This window comes from Enoplosus armatus, chromosome 18 (genome assembly GCF_043641665.1).
Source record: "Enoplosus armatus isolate fEnoArm2 chromosome 18, fEnoArm2.hap1, whole genome shotgun sequence".
NCBI lineage: Eukaryota > Metazoa > Chordata > Actinopteri > Centrarchiformes > Enoplosidae > Enoplosus > Enoplosus armatus.
The window spans coordinates 6,480,436-6,507,175 of NC_092197.1; the positions used below are offsets into that span (position 1 = coordinate 6,480,436).

The 26,740-nt window shown below is 42.1% G+C and overlaps 1 protein-coding gene across 1 annotated transcript; it reads left to right on the plus strand.

Annotated features, from left to right (window-relative positions):
* On the plus strand, positions 1-26,631 carry LOC139301642 (protein INSYN2B). The gene is made up of 4 exons (XM_070925082.1): positions 1-789; positions 2,242-2,984; positions 6,156-6,230; positions 26,442-26,631. The coding sequence occupies exons 1-4, from the start codon at positions 1-3 to the stop codon at positions 26,629-26,631; spliced, it is 1,797 nt and encodes a 598-aa protein (XP_070781183.1).
* The last annotated feature ends 109 nt before the right edge of the window (positions 26,632-26,740 follow it).

Here is a 26,740-nt window from a genome sequence, read left to right on the forward strand (position 1 = left end):
ATGGTGAGCAAAGAGCCCAACCACTTGCTCACAGGCCAAACCAACGGCAAGAGCACCTTGGCGGACAAGCTGCCCGGGACAATGACTGTGCGCTCAGTGCTGCTCAATCGAGACTCCCCAGATATTGAGAGCCGCCTCAAGCGGCGCCGCAACCGCACCCACCAGGTACGCTTCAAAGACCTGGAGGATGGCAGCAGCAGCAGTAGCAACAGTGGGACAGGAGAAAACAATAGCCATCAGAGGCCTGCCACAGATTGTGACAGCCCACATCCTCTTCGCAAACACAGCAGCAGGTCCCCCCAGCCATGGATGCACAGGGATGGGCCACGGACTGACGGTCTACCTGGCCAAACCTCTGTGGTTGGGGCTGTGCGTGGGGACATGGCAAGTACTATAGAGGTGGTGGCTGCTTTCTTAGCCAGGGCCCCTCCTCATCCATTGACACCTGGACCTACACGTCGATGCTGGGCACCACCACAGACTAACTCCCTAACCTTGCCAATGACCCGCAGGCCCAGTACGAGCACCAGCACAGCCATCCAGACCTCCCCATGCCTGAAAAAGCCCCAGTCCCTCTCTTCCACACACACACGTAGCCACAGTCTCGGGGACTCAGTGGGCGTGGATGGGGATGACGAACATGACTCTCAAGATGAGTACCTTACACATAACCATGTGTTGTTGCCTGGATCCAAGGACCAGAACGGTCCTCCTGGGCCTGGGGATCGAACTGAGGTGGAACGGAGGTCTAAAGCCTCCAGGACGGACATTAAATCAGCTGTTAGTGTGGTAAAAAACTCAAGACACAGCTGTCCCCCTTCAGTCCTTCTCAACACTGAGCCGTGTCACTGTTCCTCCGTATCCTGTCGAGACGGCCCCAAGCGTCAGGGAAGCAGCACTCCCTCAGTGGTCAGGAGGAGAAAGCGGCTGAATAGGACAACAAGCGATCCTGGAAAGGAAGTGCACTACTGCACCACTCTTACTCAGACTGAAAGCCCCAGGCCATCCCCGCAACCCTCAAATACCAAACTCTGTACCACTCAAGTTCAAACTGAGAGCCCTTCCACACCTGTAAATTCAAAGTATTGCACCACCCAAAGTCAAACTGAGAGTCAACATAAGTCCCCACCTTTGAGTGACAAACAATGCACAACTCAAATCCAAATCACCAACTCTTGTCCAGCCCTACCTCCAAATGCTGAACAGTGCAACACTCAAATACAAACAGACTCACCCTGTCACTCTCCTCCAAATCATCAACCTTGTACTACCCAGACACAAACTTGCAGCCCTTGTGCTTCCCCACCTCTGACAGCACCACCCAGCTCAATGCAAATTGAGTCTGAGAGTCCTGTATCCCCAACTGCGATTCAAGACCCTCCCACCACCCAAATATCTACTGTGCCTTACTGTACCTCTCCCCCACCTACAAGTGCACCAACACAGACCCCTGAACGCAGCGCTAAGCCACCTTGCTCCTCTCCAACCAAGCCAGCTTGCACCACCCCACCTCCACCCATAGCATTGTCCATTCCTTGTTCCACATCTGCACCTACTGTAGTCCAACACCCTATCCCCTATTATACTGTTGTGTCGCCACCAACAACCCCCAGCACAACTGTTGTCTGCTCCAGTGCTTCGTCAACTGCACCGCCATGCCCCACCCAAAACTGCACTCCCCCTATCTCAAACATAGTATCATCAGTTCCCTTAACCTGTTCCACCCCTACCCCAACTATAACCCCCAATGTAACTCCCATTGACCCCACCAGACATACAGCCACTACTCCAAATGTAACACCAAATCAACCACCACACAATGCATCAAATGCTACACCTCCTACAAATCCAACACCCTGTACATTTGTAACTCAAACTGCCTTGTCTTGCACCTCCATATCATATTACTCTACCACACATCCGATTGGTCCGCATGCCTCTCACCCAAATTCTACGACACCTTCTTATGCCACTCTAATACAAACTGTATCTCATTGCAACATCCCATGTCAAGCTCTGCAAAATACCTCTTCTGCAAACACAGGCATAACCCCCTACACCTCCCCAGTCCCAAAACTAAAATCTTGCACTTCTCCGCCTCCACTTGTGAAAACATATGCGTCCACTCTTCCAAATGCACAACCGTGTGCAACACCAACTAAAACTGTTCCTCTTTACTCTTCCACATTTCGCGCTGCGCCACCGTACACCCCCCCCTCTCTTGCCCCCTACAACGCTCAGGATAAGAGGGGCATTCGACTTCCACCTCCTCCCCCACCACCTCCACCTTACACACCACGCAAAAATGGAAATGATCCACCAGGTCCTGCAATCCGAACACCCATGCTCAGGGCAGACAGCAAGGGCAGCAAGAAAGATAAAGACAGGGAGAAGGAGAAAAAGGAAGATATAAAATGTACAGGCTCACCCAAGCTCTGTGAGAGAGCCAGCTCTCTGAAGCACAGAGCTCAAACTCCGCCAGTTGCTGTGATGAAGGGAGCGAAGCAGTCCTCCTCCTCCTCCTCCTCTCCTGCCAAGGCCTGTTTTAAGCCCAGCTGTCTCAGCTCAGCCCAGGCTCAGCTAGGGGCACTACACAAAATGCTCTGCTCAGGAGCCAACGCCAGGCCCAACACCCCCAACAGTCAACACCCACTCCCTCCAAACCAGCAGGGCTGCACTGGGGCCAGGGGCTGCTCTGCTTCTGGGGAGCGGCCTATAGCTGGGCCCCTGACTGCCACCCAGGCTGACACACTAAGACAGGTCCAGGAAATTCTTGGAGGGTTGGTGTCTGGGGCCAGGTGTAAACTGGACCCATCCAGGGTGACAGAGAAGCTCCTGGGTCCCAACGGACCCCTGCATGATATTCGTAGCCTGCAGAACCAGCTCCACAGCTTGGAGGGGGTCCTGGAGACCAGCCAGAACACCATTAAGGTCCTGCTGGATGTCATTCAAGACCTTGAGAAGAAGGAAGCCGAGAGAGATGGGTGAGGCAATATTTCATTTTGGTGGGCAGTTTACATTGTAAGAATGAAACGGTAATGCCTGCACACTCACTCCAAACCACAAATCTATTTTGATCAACAATGTTTTGAGCTCAATCAAGCCTTTGTCAGGTCATAATACGCATTACATTACATAATGGCATGCTTAGCTTATTAGTAAAAGATTATCATCCAACTGCTGACATTAGCTGCTCTAGACTTTTCACACTTGTATTTAATTAGCCCTGGGCTGACCTTGAATGTGGTCAGTCCATTGACACAGAGAGGGTGCCAAAGCAGAGAGCTCCAACAAAATGCAGGGTTTCAATGCAACATCACAAGGCAAGGTGCTGCGGTGGCCATTCAAATACCATTTAATGAGCCTTTTTAAGACACGGATCTGTTGCACAAACTGGACTTTCTCTGTCATATTTCATGTCTCACCGGTACCTGAAACAACATGCCCCCACCAATGCAGCCTTTTGCATTGTTTTAACATAGGATTATCTTAAGTCTAAGAAAGGCTAGCTTAACTTTGTTTGATACCAACAAGGTTTAGACAAACAACAGCATTGCATGAAAAAACGCAGTCCCATCAATAATTTGAATGAGGCCACTGCGTAGCCTCAGCAGGGATTCGGACACAGAGTGCTCCACCAAAGAAATGCAGTGTTTATCTAGCAAAAAAAAGTTGACCCTGGCCCACTTTTCACAACACAACACAATGCAGCTTCATCTGGCTAGATGCTGCGGTGGTCTGTCAAATACCTACAAGCACACATTCCTGGTAAATTACTTTGTAATGTGAACGCCGTATTTCTACTGTTTACCTCGCTATCATGAAAAAAGATAAAATAACTGCTTTATTATTAAAAGTTATGAAATCCTGTCTCATAGTATCAAACCGGACTTCCTGCATTGTATTTCATTGTCTCACCTGAAACAACACACCCACACCAATGTAGCCCCTTGTGTTGTTTTGATGCAGGACTGTTTTCCAGGAATGTTCGGGTGTCTCACGGTCTTCGGGGGCTCACTGCACACAATTTAGGTACACAGTAACCATGCCACAACAGTTGACAATGAAAGTGCCATCTTCACTGAAATGATGTGAGAACTGTTCTAAACTCAATTGACACAAAATTACCTTAGCCATATGTTTGGTGCTAACCTTGAAAAGTCAGGGATAACTCTACTCTGGAGTGAGGCTTTACACTTCCATTTATTAACGCAAGTTTATAACTTGAGTCAGACTGTTCATGGGTGAACTTACACCACATTTCACATTTGAAAGGTTAAGAATTTTACCTAAGGTGTATAATTTAAGAATTTCTCATGGTAGGGATGACCCAGGATCACACTATTGTTCTTTGCACCACATGTCCAAGGTGGTGTTCAAAGGTAGCGTTAACAGTAGTGTGAAATGTTGCATAGCCCAAGGTTAAATCAAGGGTTTTAAAAGAGGGTTTGTCTGGGTTTAAATGTGGTGTGAAAGCCCTGGGCCAAAAGAGGAGCTATCCCACATTTTGAAGTTGTAAATGTGAAATGACTGGAAGCCGCAGGATAACGGAGCTGTAAACCCAGGGCTAACGGGGGCTCTCAGCCCGGGGCCAAGTGTAGTGTGAAAAGCCATCTGGTAATCTGTGGCCAACTTTAACATTCAGTCTTCTGTTAACCCCATTAAATGAAATAGATAGATAGATAGATAGATAGATAGATAGATAGATAGATAGATTTAAAACAGGTAGGAGAGAAGAACAAACAGTGGAACTATGTAAATTATGAGTGCCTGGTATTTTGGAGACCTGGAAAGTAGTAAATGACAGCATGTAGCCTAAGTGCCTGCTGTTTTATTCCCAGACAGTTAATTTCTCAAGTGAGAATCTTCACAAAAAACAAAGGAGGGGCAGACATGATAATGTGAACATAGCTTTGCACTAAAAGATTGGCTCCTCTCTCCTGGAATGGAGTAGACAAGCAGGTTGTTGTAGGCAGATTATTCTTCAAAAAAGGGAATATCCACAACCCAGCAGTAATAACCTCCCTGCATCATGTGCTGGGAATATTACAGATAGATGGTTGTTGTGCCTAAGCTTTGCTGTGATGCAGCTCCCCTATTTATAGCATATCCCGGCATTGTAAGCATTGTAAATACTTTGGCAACAAAACCGTGTGGACAGAACACAATGTAAATTTTGGTGAGAATGAGAAGGCATGAGAGACAGGAGTGGCTAAAACAGCAGGGCGAGCACCAGACAGAGAAAAAAGAAACACCAGATTGAATGCAAGACAGAAGGCAGGGGAGCGTCTGTCGTTATTTTTATGAAGTCTCATGTCAGTCATGCAACTCTCGATCTCAGTCTCAACTCTAGATAAAGAATTTATGTCATGTCAGACCACAGGGAGCACTTTTGAGAGCTTGGTTTCACCCATTTTGCAGCAACTCTTTCCTCGTGCATGTATGCAGCAGGCGGGTGATAGATAGAAATCAGCATTTGGCTGTCATCATGTTGGTGGCTTCAGATGCGCCATGCCTCTTAGTGTAAACCCTTTACCATTCTCATCAAGTCTTTAATTAATCTGCTTCCTACATTGTAAGCTGCTTAGTAATTTCTCCCGCCTTATCACACCAAAATAGTACATGAAGTGGAGAACTCTTGGATAGGAAGCGATAGACATGGATGGATGTGTGTCTATGAATCCATGGAAAGGCCTGACTGATATCTGAGCAGCGTAATCCAAATCATGCTGCTAACGCTAATGCCAACACTATACTTTGCAGACATTTAAACATGTGACTGCACAGGCTTCTGTCTCATAAAGTGACATATCTTGCGTGCTCCAGTATAAGAATTCAGTGATGGGGCTAAGTCTAATGCATGCAGACTTGACTTTTACCTCATAAGCATTATTTTATGCCTGGAGTGATATAGTGACTCATGGTTTACGTAACAGCTGGAGCCTGTTGGAAGGGGTATCGTTCATTAAAAAATTATCAGGGGTGATTTCAGAGATTAGATTGGTATATTTGCAATGATGTGCGTGTGTGTGCCAGAAATCCGGTTCAACAAGGGAAGCGATAACCTGAATATGTCTTTATGGGCTCACACAAGCACACACACACACAACATCACTCTTTTACCCCTGATATGTCATCTCTGTGCTTCTCAACAGAAGACATTCCTACAGGACCGGACAGGACATTGAGAACTGCGGGACCTGCAGGGACTGCGCCTGCATCATCTACAGGTATGTGGACGGATGTGTCCTCCTGTGAGCGTGAATTTCTGCATATTTATCGCTTGTTTTACATGCGAGCACCGAGAGCACAGTGCGTGTCTTGGCGCACAGTTATGTGCATCACGCTGTCATTTCGAATCACATCAGTTTTGAGAGTTCAGTTTTATGGCTTGGTAGGATTGTCGTTCTGCTCTGTGTGACAGCACAGCCAGATGCAGCACTTTGAGAGCGGCCACTCATCGCACAAACACCGCTGCAGGTTTGATCACTGAACACAATTATAAGTGATTTATTAAGACTTATCACACGCACACTCTCATGCTCTCTCTCTCTCAGATTTAATGAGGTGAACAACAACACAGACTTAAGTCATGCACCCGTGTGCCCACTTGGTTTCCTCCCTTCTTCTTCTTCTACGTGTCTCATTTTTCTACTCTCCTTATCTCTCTTTTACACACACAGATGCACACAGGCACAAAGTGTCAAATACAAAACACACACACACACACACACACACAAACACTCACACGCACACACACACACACACAGAGTTGCTGCATAATCATTCCGCTCCGAGATTTGAATTGAAATCAATCAATTAACAAACAGGATTTCACACTTTACAGGAGGGTGAAGAAAGGCAAAAAGAAAAGTGTGGATTGCTATGAAATTGAAATCCCTGTCTCTTAGTTGTAAATGTCAAAATTGAAAAAAAAAAGGAGGGGTTGTTATTAGTAGAAGAAGCAAATCTTGCAGAGGCAGAGGAGAAAGACAGAGAGAGGAGGGATGACATTCAGAGCGCTTACATGCACACATATCATTTGATTATCACTGGATTAACTCTAATACATGAAAGAATTATCAGAATATTCAAAGTTTTTCACATGTTTTCCTAATTTTGATTTATTCTATATGTTTTCTACTTATTCTTTACCCTCCTCTACTTATAATATCTGCATACATTAGATTTTTAGCTCTTTATCAGTTGTGTTGTGTTGGTTGTTGCCTACATTCTTTTTCTATACGACACAAAAGGGTCAAATTCTACTTTTCGCCACCTTTACTCTTTCTTTTTTACTTTGCCACTTGCTGACTTCTGAAGATAATCTGGTTTCCACAATTATCACAGGGAAGGTTATACATATGAAATACCATTTAAAACCATAACAGCATTGTGAAATGCAAAACAATGTTTTGGGGATTTTCCACAAAAATACATAAAATACCTGCTGTATCATATTTGATGTTCAACATATTACAATGAAAGAAAGTATAATTTTTGTTAATTATATGCTGCTTCAATCGAGAAAATGTTGAAAATTTTGGTAAAAATACAAATCTTACCACAACTTTCTCAATATTAGCAACATGACTGGATCGGTAAGGCAGCCATCTTGAATTCGGTAAATAAGTGCCCTGCATTACACCAATAATCCACTAGAGGGCAGTTAACATGTGCCAGATCGTATGTAATAGGTTTCTCAGGTAATTATTGATCTTGCTGATCATCAAATATGATACTAAGGGTGTCATGGGTTAAGGCGGTGCTCTTGATTATTAAAACTTTCATGTAAATACCTTAGAGGTGTTATGTTTAATTATGTCATAAATCTGAGAAGGCATAACCCACTTAACAGGCCAAGTTTCATCATCAGTCTTTATAATTGTGGACTGGAGCTGTGAAATGTGTATACACCTTAGACTTGCTTTCAGTGATTTGATTGCGCATACTCACCTACTCTCTCATCTCTTATTTATTATTCTGTAGTGATAATACGGTGTTTCCTGTAGCTACTGAACATCCTTGACATCAACCTGATTAGCAAACAAATTATATTATTGGTGAAGTTTAAATTACTGTAACCGCATAAATTATTCAATCAAACCAGGATCCTAATCTTGTTATTTTTTCAGTAATTTATTTATAGTGTGTATGCAACCCTCCTCAATCAAGAAGAGGAAGAAGACAGACAGTTGAGGATAAGAGGGCAGAAAGCAAAAAGATCTGTGAGAAAAGATCTGAGATTTAGAAATGAAGCAGAGGGAGAAGAAGCCCATAAAGAAAAGGATTCATTCAGAAACTAAATACAGCTTCATCTCGAAAGATTAGAATATTACAGTGAGGGTTACTGCTCAGGAATGTCAGTAAGAAGCAGCGATAGTTCCTCATCTTGAGGAAAGGAAATAAGAAATACAGATGAGGACGGTACTGAGAGACGTGACAGAGGATAAGTTATCGTTCTGGTATGTTGTACTTTATCATCACGTGTTTCTCTCCTTGGTGGCTGAAATATTACACTTAATAGTTCACTCCTCAGCCGACATCCCGAGCCACTGTTTCACGGTCAGATGAGGACTTATCACTCAATCGACCTGTCAAGTCGACATGCTTCTTTCATGTGTGACAAGAGGATTTTCCCGCTTTGAAAAGGGAAGAGATTTTCTTTTCTTTGAGGCTCAAGTTGAGCTGAGTCTAAAAAAGAGAATTTGGCCGCGATATAGGGAAAAAGGTGTTGGAGGAGAAAAAGGAGATAAAGTGAAGCCTGAAAAGGAGTGAGTGATGGAAAAGCCATAAAATCTGACAGGACAGATTCCATCAATTAAGAAAGCCTCTTGAAGAAGTCTTACCCTCAAAGAAAAGCACAGCTCAGCACACCACAGAGTATCAATCTAGTTGAAAAGCTCAGACGGGAACTTATTTGGAAAAATGAGAATAAATTCCATGCAGGAATATTTGCCCTTACCCAATAAACCACAAAAAAAACTGACCTGAGAAAATCTAATGTCACAGAACTTTATTTTAAAGCTGCTATAATCAATATTTTTAGATTAACAATAAATCAATCACGATGTGTAATGTAAAAGAGGTTGTTCATGCGGTGGTGATGAACCCACAGATATTATCTCCTGACTCTGAAAGCGTTTTAGTGTCTTTCAGCTCATTGTTTTGGTTTTCTGGTTCACTGTCACCGCTCTCATATCGCAGCTGTTTTCAGTGGGGATGTAAACAAACACATTTTTTCCATATGAACAGATAATGTGCTCTGAACAGACACGAAAAACATCCTAATTTCTGCGGTAATATTTGTGTATTTCATCTGGGCTTCATCCCATTATGGACACAGTTTGTTTTCTTTAAATCATTCACTATACTCAATGCAATTCTGACTTGTAATTTCCTAAACCACGTGTTTTATTTCCATTAATAACAGTAACAGTTATACAGTTTTTATTAGACTCAGTTTTTAGACTCAGACTTGCTTGTTTTATTTTCTTTCTCTCTCTTCTTAAATCACATTTCATTAACTGATTAATTTAAGTACATTGTTAGAATATTATATGATTTTCTATATTTTGTTGGCAGCTAAACTTATACATACATATATATGTGGAGTATAAATGCCAGTAGAAAACAATTTAAGGCCCAAAGTGAAGCAGACTAGATAATTTCTAACAACTTCCGGTATAGACACGATACATATTTTTTTTCTTTATATTTTTTACTAACATAAACAGATAAAAACACAAATAGTTACAACCCTAGTTTTCAATGAAAAAGCTCTGATAAACCTGCTGTATACTACCAGCCCATCAGCATAAAGTGGAGTATGTAGCAGCTGAAGAGACGAATATTTCCTTCAGGAGTTGGTGGAGACCAAAAACAGAACTAAAAATGAGAGTGAATATTAGACTTGCATTCGTCAGGTCAAAAAACACCAAAAAACACACGATCAAATTAACACAAATGGTCCACATCAAGCAGACACGGAGCTGCTTGATGTGTAAATAGGAAACTGTTCTGAAACAAGTTCCTTATTAACTTTATCAGGTGATATCAAGCTTGTTGTGCTGCCCCCAAGCGGCCAAAACATGAATTAATGCAGCTTGAAATTCTAGTGGAAACCCTAAAGAAAGCTAATATGTCCGGATGAATAATTCCATGAGTTGTAAAGGAATGCATAAAAAAACATGCCGTGTTTAGTTTGAGCATGTGTGAGTATTATAACTGCTAGAATAAGCACACATTTATACATTAAAATAATTTTAAACGCGTGGATTGTTTTTGTTTGTTGGTTTGTTTGTTTGTTTGTTTAATTTAAAAAACCTAAAGGAAGAACATTAAGGGGGAAAAAGTGTTTACTTTAAAGTAGGTAAATAGCAAAAAAAAAAATATATATAGACAAATAAAAGTCTAAGAAAAACAATATTAACATGTTAAATGCAAACTATTATGATACATGTGTGTCTTTGTGTGTTTGCACACAGAGCTTTGTTCTGCTGTTACTCAGGACGTCTTTCAGGGCAAAGCTTATATAAAAATGCTAATGACACTTTAAGCATGCAAATGTAGATACTCGTGGCTACAGAACGTAACATTTTGAACATTTTGTCCCCAACCAAGACTCATAAATAAGCACTTCATTTGTTCTGGTTTTTAAGGGTCTCACATTACAGGAAGAATAATGCATGATGCATCTGATGTTATTTATCCAGCACCGGTGGCACATTAACCGCATGTTAATATGTGAATCTGATTGTGTGGCCGTGCAGGACTGTTAATTAGTGAGTGGAGTTGTGATTTTCACCCTATTCTTCTTTTTGCTAATGGCGAACAAAGTAAGGAGGTCTAACAAGGAACTGTTGTGCTTAATCCCTGCGGAGTGTGCAGAGACGGCGGCCTAATCAGATCTGTGCTCTGCTGCTTTATCTCTGCTGCCATTCTGTCTATTGCTCGATCACGCATTTCACTGGAGGAGCTCGATGGGCTGCTACTCGGAGATGGATTAATGACTCTCTGGACCATACGTTTCCAGCTCAACTACAAGTCCGCTAAGAGTTTTTTTTTTTTTTTTAACACAATCCGTCATCGCCTTCACTGAACAGCAGATAATTGAGAAAAAAAGGTTGCTGAGGAAGCATTCTTGCTCTTCCTTCTCTTTCCTGCTGGCTGACTGTTATCTGTGGGGATGCCACTCATGCTTGTTTGATATCAGTACTGTGGCCTCAATTCACACATGTATTGTTTTCTCTCCGTTCCTCTCATTTACAGTCTGTGGTGACTCTTTTAAGCATCCTATTTGTCAATGAATGCCTCTTCACATCAGTGATATGCATATGCATGCCAGGCGCGGTGGTGGTGGTGGTGGTGGTGGTGGAGGATTCCTCTCTTGAGTCTCCAAGACTCGTAGGACGAAGGCTATAGACTGATCCATTGGGTGGGCTTGAGACGAACATTTTGTGACAGCGCCTACAGTAACAACTCATCACTCGCCATTGTCACCACACACCCATCATGAATCAGTGCTTCCTGACGCACATCTCCACTGACACAACATCGCATGACAGGACTGGATACTCGCACGCTGTCCTTCGATTGCGATAGACCAGAGAGTGAGTTGGTGGAGCATAAGAGACTCCGTAGACTGGGCACAGGGAGGGGAAACTGGGATGACTCTTCATGCATCTCAATATCTACAACTTTTTTACCTCTCATTCACTCACTCAGCACCTCTTCCTCTCTCTCTCTCTCTCTCTCTCTCTCTCTCTCTCTCTTCTTTTTTTTTAAACAAATGCCTCACTCTTGTGTGCCGTGAAATATTCATCCACATTAAAAATGAATCGCAGCGGCTTTAAAAGATTTTAAAAAGTAATAATAGTGTTAAAAGAGACCTGGGGACATCTCTCCGTTGGCTCGGTGCGGGTGAAGGATGGCTGCCAGGCACGTTTGTCCAATAGATCCCCATGATGGAGTAGCGCTGCATGTCTTGCATGGTTAAACAGGCAGTATAATGTAGCCTGATAAGTTTTAGAGGGAATTAATTCACTGTGTTATGAAAAAATCGAAACAGCGTGTGGGGAAATAACGTGAATACTACTTTTTTGTGCATCTGAGTCAAGGGAAAATGGGGAATTCATATTCTAAAGTGCAGAATCTAGTAAGACCAATGTATAGTGTCTTTGCTGTCTACTCAAGACAGTGTTAAGGGCTGTGGGCCGTGGTGCATGGAGCCCTCATTCACAGTACGGCTGCCCTCTATAATGTGCTTCTGTCTACTTCCCTGTCTCCAGAGTGCTACTTCTCAGCTTGGGCTCACGTTTCCTTTCACCGCCTTTGATTCACTTTCTCATGTGGCCCAGAAGGGCATAGCAGTCTAATTCAAATACTCTCTACATGGTCCCAACACTTGCCCATAGCTACTAGCTGCTTCTCATTGTCCTGGTTTCATCCAGAGGAATATGGTACTCTACAGACATCAGAAAGAGGCGCCTTTTTCCAGTAGATTGCTTGTGTCACTTCCTCCGCTCTCTCTCCCCCCATTTCTCAGTTTTTCTGCGCTTTCAATATAAATACATTTCACACCTAAATGGGGATGAGGAGAAGTGGTGCAAACTCGCAGCTCCGGATTGGGTGTAGGAGCAGCAGGAAAGAGGGGTGAGAGTGGCGTCAGAGAGGAGGTGAGTAGGAAAGATTGCCTCGGCAGCTACTTACAGCTTTGCTTTCCCTTCCACAGCCAAATGAACCAGAACCCGAGGTGTTTCTGTGCACAGTTTATTCAGGGAAAGCAACATCTGCTCTGTACATACAGTGTGCAAATGAGCAGAAACTTGTCCAAAATAAATCTGTACCCCAGTGTGTGTACATTTAGCAGAGCTCCTCTGAAAAACAGTGACGTGTGAGCAAATTATAGATGAACTTCTCATGTTCACGGTCACAAGGATATTTCGGAAACCTGTATCCAGCCTCCAGCCATTCATTAAACATTGACAATTCTCTGCCATTATCATAACAGGGAGTGAAAAGACCTGACTGAATAGAATATGAAATGAATTCCCAGGAAAGTATAGAGGTTAAGAGAAAAGAGGAGAGGCAAAGTGCGTCTGCATTTGGAGGAGCAACAAAGCAAAAGAGACAGAAAGATAAAAACAGAATAAAGTATGTTACAGTGACAGAAAAACCTGTGTGTTTAAAAAACAAACCAGGGAAGCTCAGTATACGTGGAAATGATATTCATATTGGACTGTTCCACACATCACTATGTACATCCAGTGCTGAAGTTCAGTGTCAGTGCAGGAAGTATTGTGTCCTATATGTCAGGGTGGCATGTAGCTCCAATTAATGTTGCCTTTTTATTAACAATAACCAATTTCCCTTGCTTAAAAGTGTCTCTAATCCATATTTTTAGACTGTGAAAGGGGTCGATGAACCCACGGAGAATTATCAACTGAATCTGCAGCTCCCCTCGGCTTTACGGAGCTTTATAGAGAGTTTCATCTCGTTGTTTAGCCGTCCGACCCGCAACTTTACTGTTTCGGTTCACTCTCACCACATTCAAGGCATCGTTTTCAGTCACAGCAGGCAGCTGTTTTCAGTGAAAAAGCTCTAAAAATCTACCTGCTCAGCTCCGAACGTCAGACAGACAATTGTTTTTCCAATTGCGTTTTGTAGGAATTGTTTTGTAGCAGAATTGGATTGAACTGAATTATGTTCCCCAGCAACATTTATTCAAGAATAGGAAGCGCTACGTGACTCATCGGGAGGTTGTTGGGGTGGATGGTGGGCATACACAGCGCAGGGGTTTTAGTTCAAAGTTAATAAAGTAAACACATACTGTTTCGTGCTTCAGGTCACTTTGGACTTTTTCCATATTTAACCAAGACCACAATCTTTCTCTAACCTCAACCAAGTGCTGTGAGTTTATTAAAGCTTTGTTTGCAATCCCACATCGGAAAGGTAGGTCGTATATAGAGGTATAAAGTACCATATTTAGAGGTGATTACAGAATGGAAACACATTGAATGGATATTGTTGAAAATGTCAGCCATAAATAATATCAAAGATGAGATCATTCAAAGATGAGAACTATCTGAAACAAATGCATTCAAATAGTTTAGGAAGAAAATAAACTGAAACTTTGAATCTTGGACACTATAATCAAAAACTACCTTGCTTATCAATCATTCAATAATGCACTTATTGAATTAAGTTAAGTCCCTTCAGCCAGGCAACACCAGGATAATCTTCTGACTGCAGAGCCCGGTAGCTGGTATATCTGACAGGAAATTGATCCGAACATGAACAGATTTCTTGCTCGATGAGTATCTTAAACCAAACAGAGAGTGAGAGAGAAACAGAGAGAGATACACAGATAAATAGAAACTGATTGAAAGACAACAAGAGAGGAAAATAAAAGCTGGTGTATTTTCAGTTTAACTGGATGTGAGAGGTTTTCGTTTCTCTAAAGAAAGATTTGTCAGATTTTGACTCTGACCTTTTGCTAACAACCCTGTCAGAGCTTTCAGACCTGTGTGTGTGTGTGTGTGTGTGTGTGTGTGTGTGTGTGTGTGTGCACATGCGCACCGTTTCCCCAGTGGATGAGGCTGATAATGGAGAAGTGGTGTGTGTGAAATGTGTAAAGGGCAGGGCAGGCAGTTCTTCTGCAGTAATCCATCTTTACTTCAGGGCTGAGCCACGGAGCAACAGGCATCTCACAGGGGAGAAGGAGAAAATACACTGTTGGCATCACTCTCATTCATATGAAACTACACAGAGGAAATGTTCAGCCAGCAGGGGCACAAGATTTTCACAGTAAGAAAACAAGAAAATAGAAGTGAAGAGTATTATTTGTTCCATATGCTCTGTTTTTTTTCTCCTGCACCGCTGACAGCACGACTGTCACAGAAAAACAGGCACAGTGGTATGTGAAGTGTTAGCAGCGTATACGTCTTAAAAAAACACTCATTCGTCTCAGACCATTCACTGGAGATGTGAAGCCGTAAAATTGTTATATGTCCTTACAAATGTGTATCCATCCACTCATGAGTGTGTTTGTGTGAAGAAATGACAGATATAGGGCTGGGTGTGAAACCGAGGGAGAGGGAGCGAGAGACACGGCGAGAGAAGAGGGAGAGCGAGATCCCTTGTTCATGCTGTTTGGCAATAATCACAGAGCCGAACTCGTGCCAACAGTGGGTGCCAGATGGTGCCCATCACCGATGTGCCATGTCTTTGAAACAGGGAGGAGAGAGGAAGATCAAGAGTGGCATGTGGAACAGGGAAGCACTGCCTAATGTGGATGATGTGTCATATAAATACTAATCACGCTAGAATCACACCCACAGCTAAATTAGATCCCTAAAGCTCTTCCACTCGCACCCACTCTCAATCTTCTCCCTGCTTTGGCACCGCGCTTGTGTCAATATCAGAGATCATCGATAGATGAGATATTAAATGCTGAATGCTAACATGAGAAATATTATTCCCACTTACAATAGTCTAATAGTATTCATGGGCACCACTTTGTAATGGGGTTTACATCTATTTGCTCTGTTTATGGTTAATAAATCATTTGCTAATGCTTCATAGATCAGTTATAAGCATTTCTTTGGGTTGCCAGGTTTTAAGAAGTGACTTAGGCTGGTGTTTCACCTCCAACATGAAGGTGTCAAATGCTTGAAATGAATTAGTTGAACATGAACATGTCGTCCCACCTGCAGGCAAAAGCGTTACAAACATTATTGTATTATAAAGGCGCAAAAGTCCCAGAAAAGGAATTTCTGGAAAAGAGATGCACGGCATCCTGATCACAATCAATTTAATAACAAAATGAACATCTAAAACATCGAAATGAATCCTCTAAAAAGTGAGATACCCATTACTAACGTTTGTCTACCATTTACACTGGGGCTAATTACTGATCTATAAACTATTAATTACCACTTACAAACCCTTTGTACAGGGTGACTTATTAGAAAGTGGTACTGTCCAAATAAAACTGGATACATTTGCTTTATTTACTCTGGATTGTCAAAAAAAAAAAAATGTCTTGGCAGAGGCAACAAAAAAAATCTAAACAAAACAAACCACCACTATTACGTTAAATATGTCTGTCATATATTTTTGACCTCTTTCGTCATCCAAAAAATCCCATTTAGGTAAAAAAAAAAAAAAATTGAGGTAAACATCGGTGTTAATCTGCTCCCTATTTTCTGCATCTATGCACATATCTTCCCCGACGGCTCACCTCAGCCCTAAATCTTCATTACCCCTTGAGACTGTCGTCATCCGTCCCTCCTCCAAACGCTGGAGAGGTGAAACAAAAAACACACCCCCTTCACACAAACTATGAAGAAACCCTGAATGTGTTAGTGTTTGTTTATGAGCGGGTGCGGCAGAGATAAAGATGGATGGATCCTAACTGCTGGTTGTTGTTATTTTTTTCAGGTGGCAAACTGCCACCCTGCCGCCACACCTTCTCCTCAATAGCCACTCATCCATCCGAGCCTTCCGCTCCAGCAGCTATCACTCAATACCTCAGTGGTGCTGAGGACAAACAGGCGCTGAGTGCAACCAGCCGTCACCTTTTGCCTTTTAATTCACCTCAGCTGACTTACTGTAAAGTTCCTTTATCATGATAATATCTAGGTGACTTTTGAACAAAGTGTAACCCAGTAACTTGAAAACTCTGCGGTACTTTTGTGCCTACCCATCGCTGAGCATGGGATAAATATCCATTGTGGGCGGGTGCTGAGGAAAAATCCTGGCTTGACTGTTAGGACAGACTTGGTAAGCACACCTCATCACATATGTTGCTCTAAATTTGGCCCACAACAGCCCCTGGAGGCCGAACAGTAAATTTTGTTCCAATTTCCTCAGTGCCAGAACTCAGCTATTATCGACTCAGATCAGCACTGACTTGAGTTTATCTGTACTGAGACTGTGCTTATGCTCAGACTTACAATTCTGACTGAATTCAGTTCATGGTCCACAATAACAGGGAAAGTTAACCATGCTAACTCAAACATTCCTGCTCAGGGGTTTAGAAACAACATCGTTCAGGCAGACTCAGCTCTGCAGTTTTTTTTAGAGCGTTTGAGCTTATTGTTGTGGTTTTCGGTCCTGTTTTGGTTCACTCTCACAGCTCTCATAGCATCGTGTTCAGCAGCAGCAGACAGCTGTTTTCATCAAAAAGGCTCTAAAAACCCAAACAGCAGACAGACACAGTTAGCCACTAGCTGGTGAACATAGTGGAACAATTAGCAGCTAAAGAGCCAAATAAGGAGTGAGTGGAGACCAAAAACAGAGCTTAAAGCGTAAATATTGGACACAAACACAACTCCAAATGAATGAAATGTTGCTCTGTGTCTGCTGGGTGTATAAATAAGCAACTATTTTCAAGTTTGCCATATCAGCTTAAAGGAATAGTTTGACATTTTGGGAAATTAGCTTTTTCACTTTCTGCCGGAGAAGATCGATAACACTGTCAAATTTGTTAAATATAAGGCTGCAGCCAGCAACTGGTTAGCTTAGCTTAGCATAAAGACTGGAAACAGAGGGAAACAGCTAGCCTGGCTCAATCCAAATGTAACAAAATCTTCCTGCCAACATCTCTAAAGATCACAAAATTAAACTGTAGAAATGACAATTTACCGGACTATTTCTCAGCAGGTGCAGTGACTTCTTGTTGTCACTGTGAGGTTGCCAGGCAACCAGTAGATACTCCAAGTCACTGCATCTGCAATAATAAAATAATCTGACACATAACCCCCTTGAAAAACCACAACTCGTCATTTTTTTCACTTTATGCTAAGCTAAGCTAACCAGTCGCTGGCTCCAGCTTAATATTTACCATACAAACATGACAGTGGTATTTATCTTCTCATCTACCTTTCCATTCTAAATTTTGCCAGAAGCACAGATCCCGAAATGTCCTCAAAGACCAATGCAGAGACTTGGTAGATTTTAATCGTACAAATCATGTATAATTTATATATTGCTTTAATGATGAGATAATATGTTAATGTTGTGTTTACAGCTAGTTTCTGCTGCCCCCAAGTGGGCAAAAAATCAGTTATTGCAGGTTTACGCAGTGAACTCCCAAAGTTAACCAGTAATGAGTGTGAATTCACAGTGAACAGCTTTTTTCCCACAGAGCAGATCTTGGATGCTCAGGACTGCCAGCCTGGCTTTTGGCTGCTGGTTCAGTGTATGCAAGCTTGTCTCATTTGTACACTTTGTACAGCATCTTCCCATGGTACAATGAGCTCTACAGAGTAAACAAAGCACTGAGAGTTAGACCACAATAGCGGGTCAAGTCTTAAACTGGTACAGGCGAACTCTGATGGGACTGTAAGCTCCCGGGCCTACATGTGCTTTTATTTCCTCATCCCTAGCTTATGCCTCCTCAGTAATCAATCTTAACCTCACTTGCTCTTTATTTACAAAGCTATTTGATGCAGAGGATTTTCTCTGATCTTAAACCTTCCAGGTTCTTCATCTGGTCTCTTTAATAAACAACATTTTGTGTTGTTTATTCATGCCCATGGAGGGAAATACAAACAAGGTGAGAGGTCTGGTCTGCCCTTTCTCTCACTGGGAATGGCTGTGCTGTTGATTCTAGAAAAACAAAGCGCTGTGGAAAGTGCCAGAGGTCGCTCATAAGGTCATATTAGTAAAATCCATGTGGGTAATTTTTATGAAAATGTAAATATTAGGCATTCATTATCACAAGAGGACAGAGATGCAGGGAGAGACAGTAACATTAAAGCTACACAAGGTTACGTTATTTAAAGTCACCCACAACAGGTTTCCTTTTGTTTATTCTGAATGGCTGCCAAGCACTTCAGCACTTATTATGAAGCCAAATGTAGTGACCTTGAAAAAATCCTGTATCCTAGCACACATAGTTTCAATACAATATATTGTTCTGTCTTATACTGAGAGGTGTTGTCGTGTAATGTGATCTGACTGCCGGTGATGTGCATTTAAGCTTTTAGCATCCTATGATTAGCATAAATTATATTGCATAGTCAAACCCGACGTGGATAGCATAAATCATGTGATGATGTGTCCCTGAGGTATTAGTCATGTTTACAGTGTCAGTGTCTTTCTTTTCTTGCTCTGTCACACAGTCTCCTCCCAGCGATACATACTGAAATAATACTTTGCCTCTCCGTTCTCGGCCTGTTGCAGACATCATCGGTTCTTGCCTGAGTCGACTATCTTGTTAGTGAAGCCTTCTTTATATCTTCAGTTGTCCTGATGAGATGTTCTTTTTTTCTTTGTGGACTTGATGAATGGAGGTGTGGATATGCAAGATTAGTGATTTCTGTATTTTTCTCCCAAATAAAACCTCCTCTGATTTCTCTGTGGTTACACTGAGACCGACCCTCTGTCAGTCACCGTCAGTTCAAGCCATCAGACAGAAGATTCCTCAGCCAGCTGTCAATAAAGTGAACCTGACAACAACAAAACCTGACTGTAGACGAGCTGACCGGGTGTCTAGCTTGAGATCGCACATTAATTATCTCATTATCTTTGGATGTAAGACAATTTCACATGATAACAACTTAATTATCTGGATACTGATTGAATTAAATGATTTCCACATATCAGACATTGTTCAAAAACGTACTGTAAATGATTCATATTCTTGAGAGCTATATGGTTCTATATGGATGGCAATACCAATGACAGTCTGTCGTCCATCACTTTGGTCCTGTCTGAAACAACTATTGGATGGATTGCCATGAAATTTTGGACGAACATTGTTGGTTACCAGAGGATGAATCCCTCTTAGTTTGGTGATCACCTGACATTTCCTCTAGTGCCACCATGAGGCTGACATTTGTGGTTTTGAGAGAAATATCTCAACAACAATTGTATGGATCGTCATTAAAATAGTTACAGATATTCATGATCCTCTCAAGATGAAATGTAATAACTTTGGTTAACCCTTAATTGTTCATGTAGCGCCATCACCAGGTCAAAATTTGTCCGGCACTTTGGTTTTTGACCAAATACCTGCACAACTAATGGCATCAGCCTCTGCGATGTTTTGTGTTCAGTGCTAATTAGCATCAGCGTGCTAGCACTCTAAGGTAAGATGGTTAACATGGTTACCTGCTAAACATCATGTTAGCATTGTCACCTTGACCATGTGTGCTCACGTTTACTAAAGCCTCACAGAGCTGCTAGCATGGCCGTAGACTCTTAGTCTTGTTTTATTTTGTGGTTAACTCTTTGTTAGGAGCTTGCGTGTGATTTCACTTTAGAGGTATAATTGTCTTACCACTAATTCCTACCACTCAGGTTTAACTGCTTGGCCAATTTCTTGGCCTGCAAAATGCAATTGCCCTTACTGTCCAATATTCCTAAATGATGCCCACAGAGTTTCTGCTTGTCACAGCCTTGAATGACTTCTAAAGTACTGATCAATGCTATACACCCCCTCTGTCACACATCTCTACTTTTCCTAGATTTTAAGGCATTATATGTATACCTTACCTCATGCTTCAAGAGCAAGGCGTGCACAGCTAATAAATAGAATTCAGTTTGGATCACACATACAGTGAAAGTATATACATTCAGCTACATTGACAAACACATGCTCAGACAACACGGAGGCAGTGCATGAATCAGTATTTGAGGAAGATCTTTCTAAAGCGTTCAGTATCATACAGCTGCACAGTTTATTGAAAATGGATGAGCTGAACAAAATCACACCCGGTTGGATAAATTACCATCTTGTGCAAGAATCACATGTCTTTTTAAAGTACACATACGTCTGTTTACGTCAGTGCAATGAGAATGTTAATGCAGGTATCGAATAAAGATTTTTAAAGCCAGTTTGGGACGCTCTGTGACAGCCAAATAGCTGGTGGGAGCATCTCAGAATAATAGTCAGAGGAGAGTGTAATACCTCATGGTACAGCCTGTTCTCCTGAGTAGTAATATAGGAAGGTTGTTGTGTATGTGTGCGTGGATGTTGAGGTGTTACAGTAGATGGCAGAGTCTCTGTGTGTGTGTTGGCATATACATGCACTCATGGGCGTGGTACCTCATCACGGATGTTTCGATGTTCTAGTCCGCAATCAACCAGTCTGTCCATAATCAACCAGAAACTGTTTTCATGAGACGTGGAGTTGGATGCTGTATAGTGCATGTGTAAAATGCACTAAACCCTTAACTGCATGAGTTGGTCAAAATGTTTGTTTTCTTGCAATGTCTTTGTAATGAAAAGTTTTTATCATTTCATATTCCAGGTGTTCCTCAAAAACATTTACATTTTTTACTCACTTTTTATACTTTATACTAGAAATTGTAGTTTTTGAATTCCTACTTCAAGCTTCCATGAGTGGGTATCTCATAGGAACCTTTGATTCTTATCAACTGTAATTTACTGTGGACCACACATCCAATATCAGTCACCAGGGAGATCACAGCGAGATCTGATACATGTAAGTATTATTATCTTCATCAAATTTCAACAATTTCAGCAACATATTTGCACATTGGAGACTATTGTGTGAAAGAGTATGTGTTATTGTCATGTACCATAAAATTAGCCTATGTTATAGTTAGCTAATACTAGCTAGCCAACTAAGCTAGATAGCAGTATTGTATGTATTGTGGTTGTGTTGTTGTCGTCATTGAGCAGCTTAATGTGCGTAACATGGAGAGACAGACTCTTACTGTTATATTTATAACTTTCCTGTAATGGCATCTAACCTGTTGCAGCCTAGTATCCTAGTAATGTTCAAAATTATGAAGATGGCCTACCTTTATTCTGTAAAACACATTGATTCTTATATGGGTCATTGTTGGAAGAGTGTAGGTTCCTATCACTCAAGCATCTAAGGGTTAACAAACGGAGTGAGCTGCAAAAGTCATGTGAACAGGATTCATTGCAAAAATGATCAAGTTGAAGGTTACAAAATCTGCATTAGTGGTTATTTGTCAGTTATGGCGCTGTGAAAATTGATATTCATCTTCTGTTTGTGATTTTAGCACCATGAGAACAACAATGAGCCTGTGAGATGTGCCATCTGTAAGGAGCCCGCGGAGGGAGGCAAACAGCCACCATCCATCCTTACTGAAAAACGGGAGTGACACCATCAACCGAGCAAGTACATCTCGAGAGGACGACATCCATACATCACCTGGTGAACTGCTTCATCAAATATACCAACCAACAACAAGTACTGAAAGCGCTGAAGGAGAAGCAACAAGAAAAAGAACGTGATACGGGGGCGTTGACAGCCGGGTTCAGGAGTTTCATTAAGACAGAGACTGTCTGTTCTGTGGGAGGTCAACGAGGAAGACTTCTGATGTGCCTGTATTCCCAGTGAGGACAGTTGAGTTCAAGGACAGTCTTGAAATCACAGTGATGAACTCCTGATGAGCTCCTGCCGCAAGACTGGGGATGGAAACAGGTGACTGACTTACCACCAGCTCCACAGAAACTCCTACAAGCCATCAGGTGCACCTGCAAGACAGAAGATGAATATGAGCCAGTCAACATTTACACTGATGATGACCAGCAATGTTTAAGTTTATGTTCACCATTGCCAACATTTATGTTGATTAGTGCCAATTTGGTGATATTTAAATAATTCTGCTTTAAATGTGTTAATCAATGCCAACATTTATGGATTAGTGCCAATGTATGGTGCCTTGTGTACAAGTATACTAGTGTAATATAGTGATGTTGCTTTAAGGGTGTGGTTAAGAAACACTTTTTATATGTTATAGGGGAGACTTTGATGAGTAATAAACATTTGTCAGATTTTCTGTTGCATTTTGTGCGAGTTTCGTCTTTTTTTTTCTCACAAATTGCCCGTGCTGCATGTAATTCCTGTTGAAATGAAATGTTCACTCGTCTTTTTTAAAGGATGTTCCGCCTATAGGAGAGAAAATTGCAAAGATATTTCGAGTTGATTGCCTGTGCGCCGTTATATTTCTGCTGAAAGTCGCTCCTCCACTCAGCAAAAGCACAGAGGAGGAGGAATGATGATCTCCCGCTGGTGCTGTTGTATGAATGTTTTATAGATGGAGGGATGAAAAAGAGATGAGGCCCAGCTGAACCTCTATGCTTATATTATTTTAAAATACTGTTTTAAAACATTGTTTTCAGCTTGTCAAATGTTTAGCCTGTTTCCAATCTGACTGCACTTAATATCCTCATTTACAGAGAGGAATACAGATTCTTCTGACCTGAACTTCATCTGACTGCAGTAAGAGCTTTAGACAGCCATATCATATATAATTTGTGAGCCATTTATATCATTAATAATATTTCAAAATGTTACTGTTAATTTTCTCTGATTGTTTTAAATGGCAGTTTTGAATAACCTTGAATTCAAGGCTAATTATGTGTCAACTACAAATCTGCTGATTCAACCCTCTCTAGAGAGGCACTGGGGTAGTGCTCTTGGGCAAGGTCGCTGTCTCCCAAACTGAATGATTAAAAAAAGAGGAGGTTTATACAGTAAATCTCTACGGATGGAATAACATGTACAAAGTAAGGTCACACAGTGGGAATGGATTGTGTACTGACAAAACAGCTTTACAGCTTTACAAGAAATATTAACTTTTACAGCTGACGTGTAGTTGACTTTGGAGTCACTTTGATGCTCCCACTGAGACTCGGAGGTCAGAGTTGTTTCAACCGCCAAGACTCGGAGGTATAATACAACTAGATGCATGTAAGGACACGTGAAAGATCCACTCCAGACATGTTTTAAGATGTAAGAAAATGTTCTGCTTTGAACTTCCACAAAAAAAAGTTAAATGACCTTGTTAAACTTTCTTGAAATTACATAAACTCCATCTCCTTCATTGAAAAACAACTGATCACACTAAGCGTCAGATACAGCCTTATATATGTATACAGTGTATATGTATGGCTAAATAAATACAGGCCTATGTATCCACTTCTTTGTTGGCCTTACTTTTAGATTGTCCTCTTTAAACTGGAGACGTGGACATTTTTGGGGCGTACTCTAAAAGTTATAGTCTTTATGGTTTGTCTCTTGGTGTCTAAGAATATACATGGATATCAATGTTGATGTATTCTCTTAACTTTTTCTAATGTTCAGTGATTATGATGAACTCAGGTGTACCCTTGTAACGTGTTGATGATGAGCTCGCCTTGAGTGTGTGGCCGAGCGTGGATAATAGAATCACTGGAGATGAGTGTGCTGTCACCTTCTCTTCAATATATGCCAGACAACTCTTGCTGAGTCTAAGTTGCATATTGGACCACCATTGACTTCCATACCACTATGCATACCTTCAGCAGATGAATGTGTAAGCAGCCTTCTAGTGTCAAACTCTGCACATACATCATTCTGCACAGTGAAGGTCAAACAAGTGAAGCAACAAGAACCAAAGCACATTTTGGACTTGAAAAACACATTTCTTTCAACTTTAGATTAGCACTAGTATTACAATGACCTTGCAACTACCACCTATAAGCTAAGGTCAACAGACTAGCACGATCACTCTCTCCCACTCATTCTGAAACCTATATTATGGCCTGGGGCAGGACCTGAGGTGGGGCGCAGCCTATAGCCAAAAAACAGCGGAGATGTGAGCAGAGGACAGAAGAGGAGCAGCGGAAAGAACTGTGTTAGGTTCACAGCTTCCTGCCTGCCACAGTTTGTGGGCTCAGCGTGCAGATAATTAAGGTTGAGGGTGGACAGCTCCCTACAGCGCCAATGTGCCTTCATCACACAGAGCTGTGGACCGGGGCTATTCATTTTCACAAAGAGGGAACACAGCGGACGCGAGGCAAGAGCCACTGGGGAGCTCTATAGGGAGCTGAGCTGTATGGTGGCACAAATAGGGAGGCTGTGAAGATGGGGGAATGGAGTACTTTATTTACTCTATTCATTTCAGGGCAGTAGAGCGGCAGAGACAGACTCCATCGCTTACTTTTCCTATTGACTTGTGCCTCATTTTACGCAGCTTTGGAGGTTTGTTTCAAGCTGTGAAGCAGTCCCAGCTGCCACAAAGAGGTTTAGTTGAAGTGGCTTTTTTTCCCCTACCTGCTGTAAATATTGTGGAGGGAAGAAATCCTCTCCACTGCTCTTTGTACCCACTCACTTTTTTACTGTTTACTCTGTCCGTTCCCGTTGCTGGCACTGTGCTCCTGTCTGGAGTTTGATGATTCATTTGCTTTTTTGTGTATTAGAATACCAGTGGGCATCCAAAGTGAAGTGGCTGAGTGACTGAGGGAGTGGGAGTTATGAAGCCAGATGGATATGAATGTGAGAGTCCTCATTGTTCTTGCCTGAAAAGTCTAGGCCCTGCTTCTGCCGCCGCCGCTGCTGCTGCTGAGCTCAGTCCTCCTTGCTTCCTCTGCAGCACTTCTCTCCTCGTATCCTCAACCGAGGGAGTCCTCTTTATTTCCAGCATCTGTGCTGCGATGAGAAACACCAGCTAACTAGGCCACTGCATAATAAGCAAGAATAGCAGCAAACTAAAATGAATAAAAAAAAAGAAAAGAGGGGAAAAGAATCAGTTCACGGGGGGAAAGCTTACCCAACATGTAACTGCTGACAAAAGTAATTCAGCAAGCAAATATTTCCTTATTCCTTTATTGCAGATGCATTCATTTATTATTGCTTACCTTTACCTATAGCTTCTGCAGAGGTCCATCAGAGTTCACATCTCATTTCGGCAGCGATGCCCCTGAGCAATACTGTCATGTGACAGTGTGTTTGTTTGGTGTGTGTGTGTGTCAACTGCAGTCCTGGGAGCCCTCTTGGTGCTGCAATATTTCTGTGATACTCAGCATTTTAGCCCTTGATTCACTTTGTCAACAACTTCATTATTATCCACAAGGAAGTGGCAGATGTGGGAGTCTTCCCTGCTTCTCTCTGATGTTTTTCACAACAGTTCTTCCATGTATCTGGTGCTGTGCACACTCTTGTTATTCATCTTTATTTCTGCAATGTTTAAAGTGGCTATAATTTATTTTCATTATAATATCAATGTGAAGTTTGTAGTGATGAACCAACAGAGAATTATCAGCCGAACCTGCAGCTTTCATCAGCTTTACGGAGCTTCATAGCGAGTTTCAGCCACAGCAGGCAGCTGTTTTCAGCAAAATACTACCTGATGTAGCATCAAACGGTAGACAGACACAGTTAAAGACTAGCTGGTGAACATAGCGGAGCATTTAGCAGTAAAGAGCCCGATATTTCTGTGAGTTGGTGGAGACTAAAAAGAGAGCTAAAAAAGAGTGAATATTGGACTTTGCCAGGTGGCCAGAAACACGATTTCAAATGTTTCTCTGTAACTGCTGGATGCGTAAATAAGGAACTGTTGTATGGAAGTTCTCCATATCAACTTAAAAGGTTAGGATATGTCAGCGTTGCCCAAAGAATCAGGTTTAAACACATTATCGTCTCTCTCTTTTGTCTTTCTCTTTCTAGTGTAGAGCATGACTTTCGTCTGCAGGAGGGGCAGGTGGTACGCACATGGAAGGTGGGCGACCCTCCTGAGGGCTCGCCACAGCCCTCCACTCCCCAGCCCACCACACCCAACCAACAAGACTCCCCTCAACCGGTGCGACCCCCTGCCACCACCAAGAAGAACAGGAAGAAATGTTTCTGGTTCCTCTGAGAGCTAGAGGACAGAGCAAAAGACATTTTGATACTGTAATGCACTGCATACCCTTCTTATAAAAACTACAAAAGATAAACTGTGGAGATTTGATTTAAAAAAAACAAGT

Bases quoted from the DNA above. Each gene is read 5' to 3' on its own strand.
- LOC139301642 (XM_070925082.1), top strand. From the start codon at position 1: ATGGTGAGCAAAGAGCCCAACCACTTGCTCACAGGCCAAACCAACGGC. The intron at 790-2,241 runs GTAAAAAACTCA...TACAACGCTCAG, and splicing joins TTAAATCAGCTGTTAGTGTG to GATAAGAGGGGCATTCGACT. The intron at 2,985-6,155 runs GTGAGGCAATAT...GCTTCTCAACAG, and splicing joins AAGGAAGCCGAGAGAGATGG to AAGACATTCCTACAGGACCG.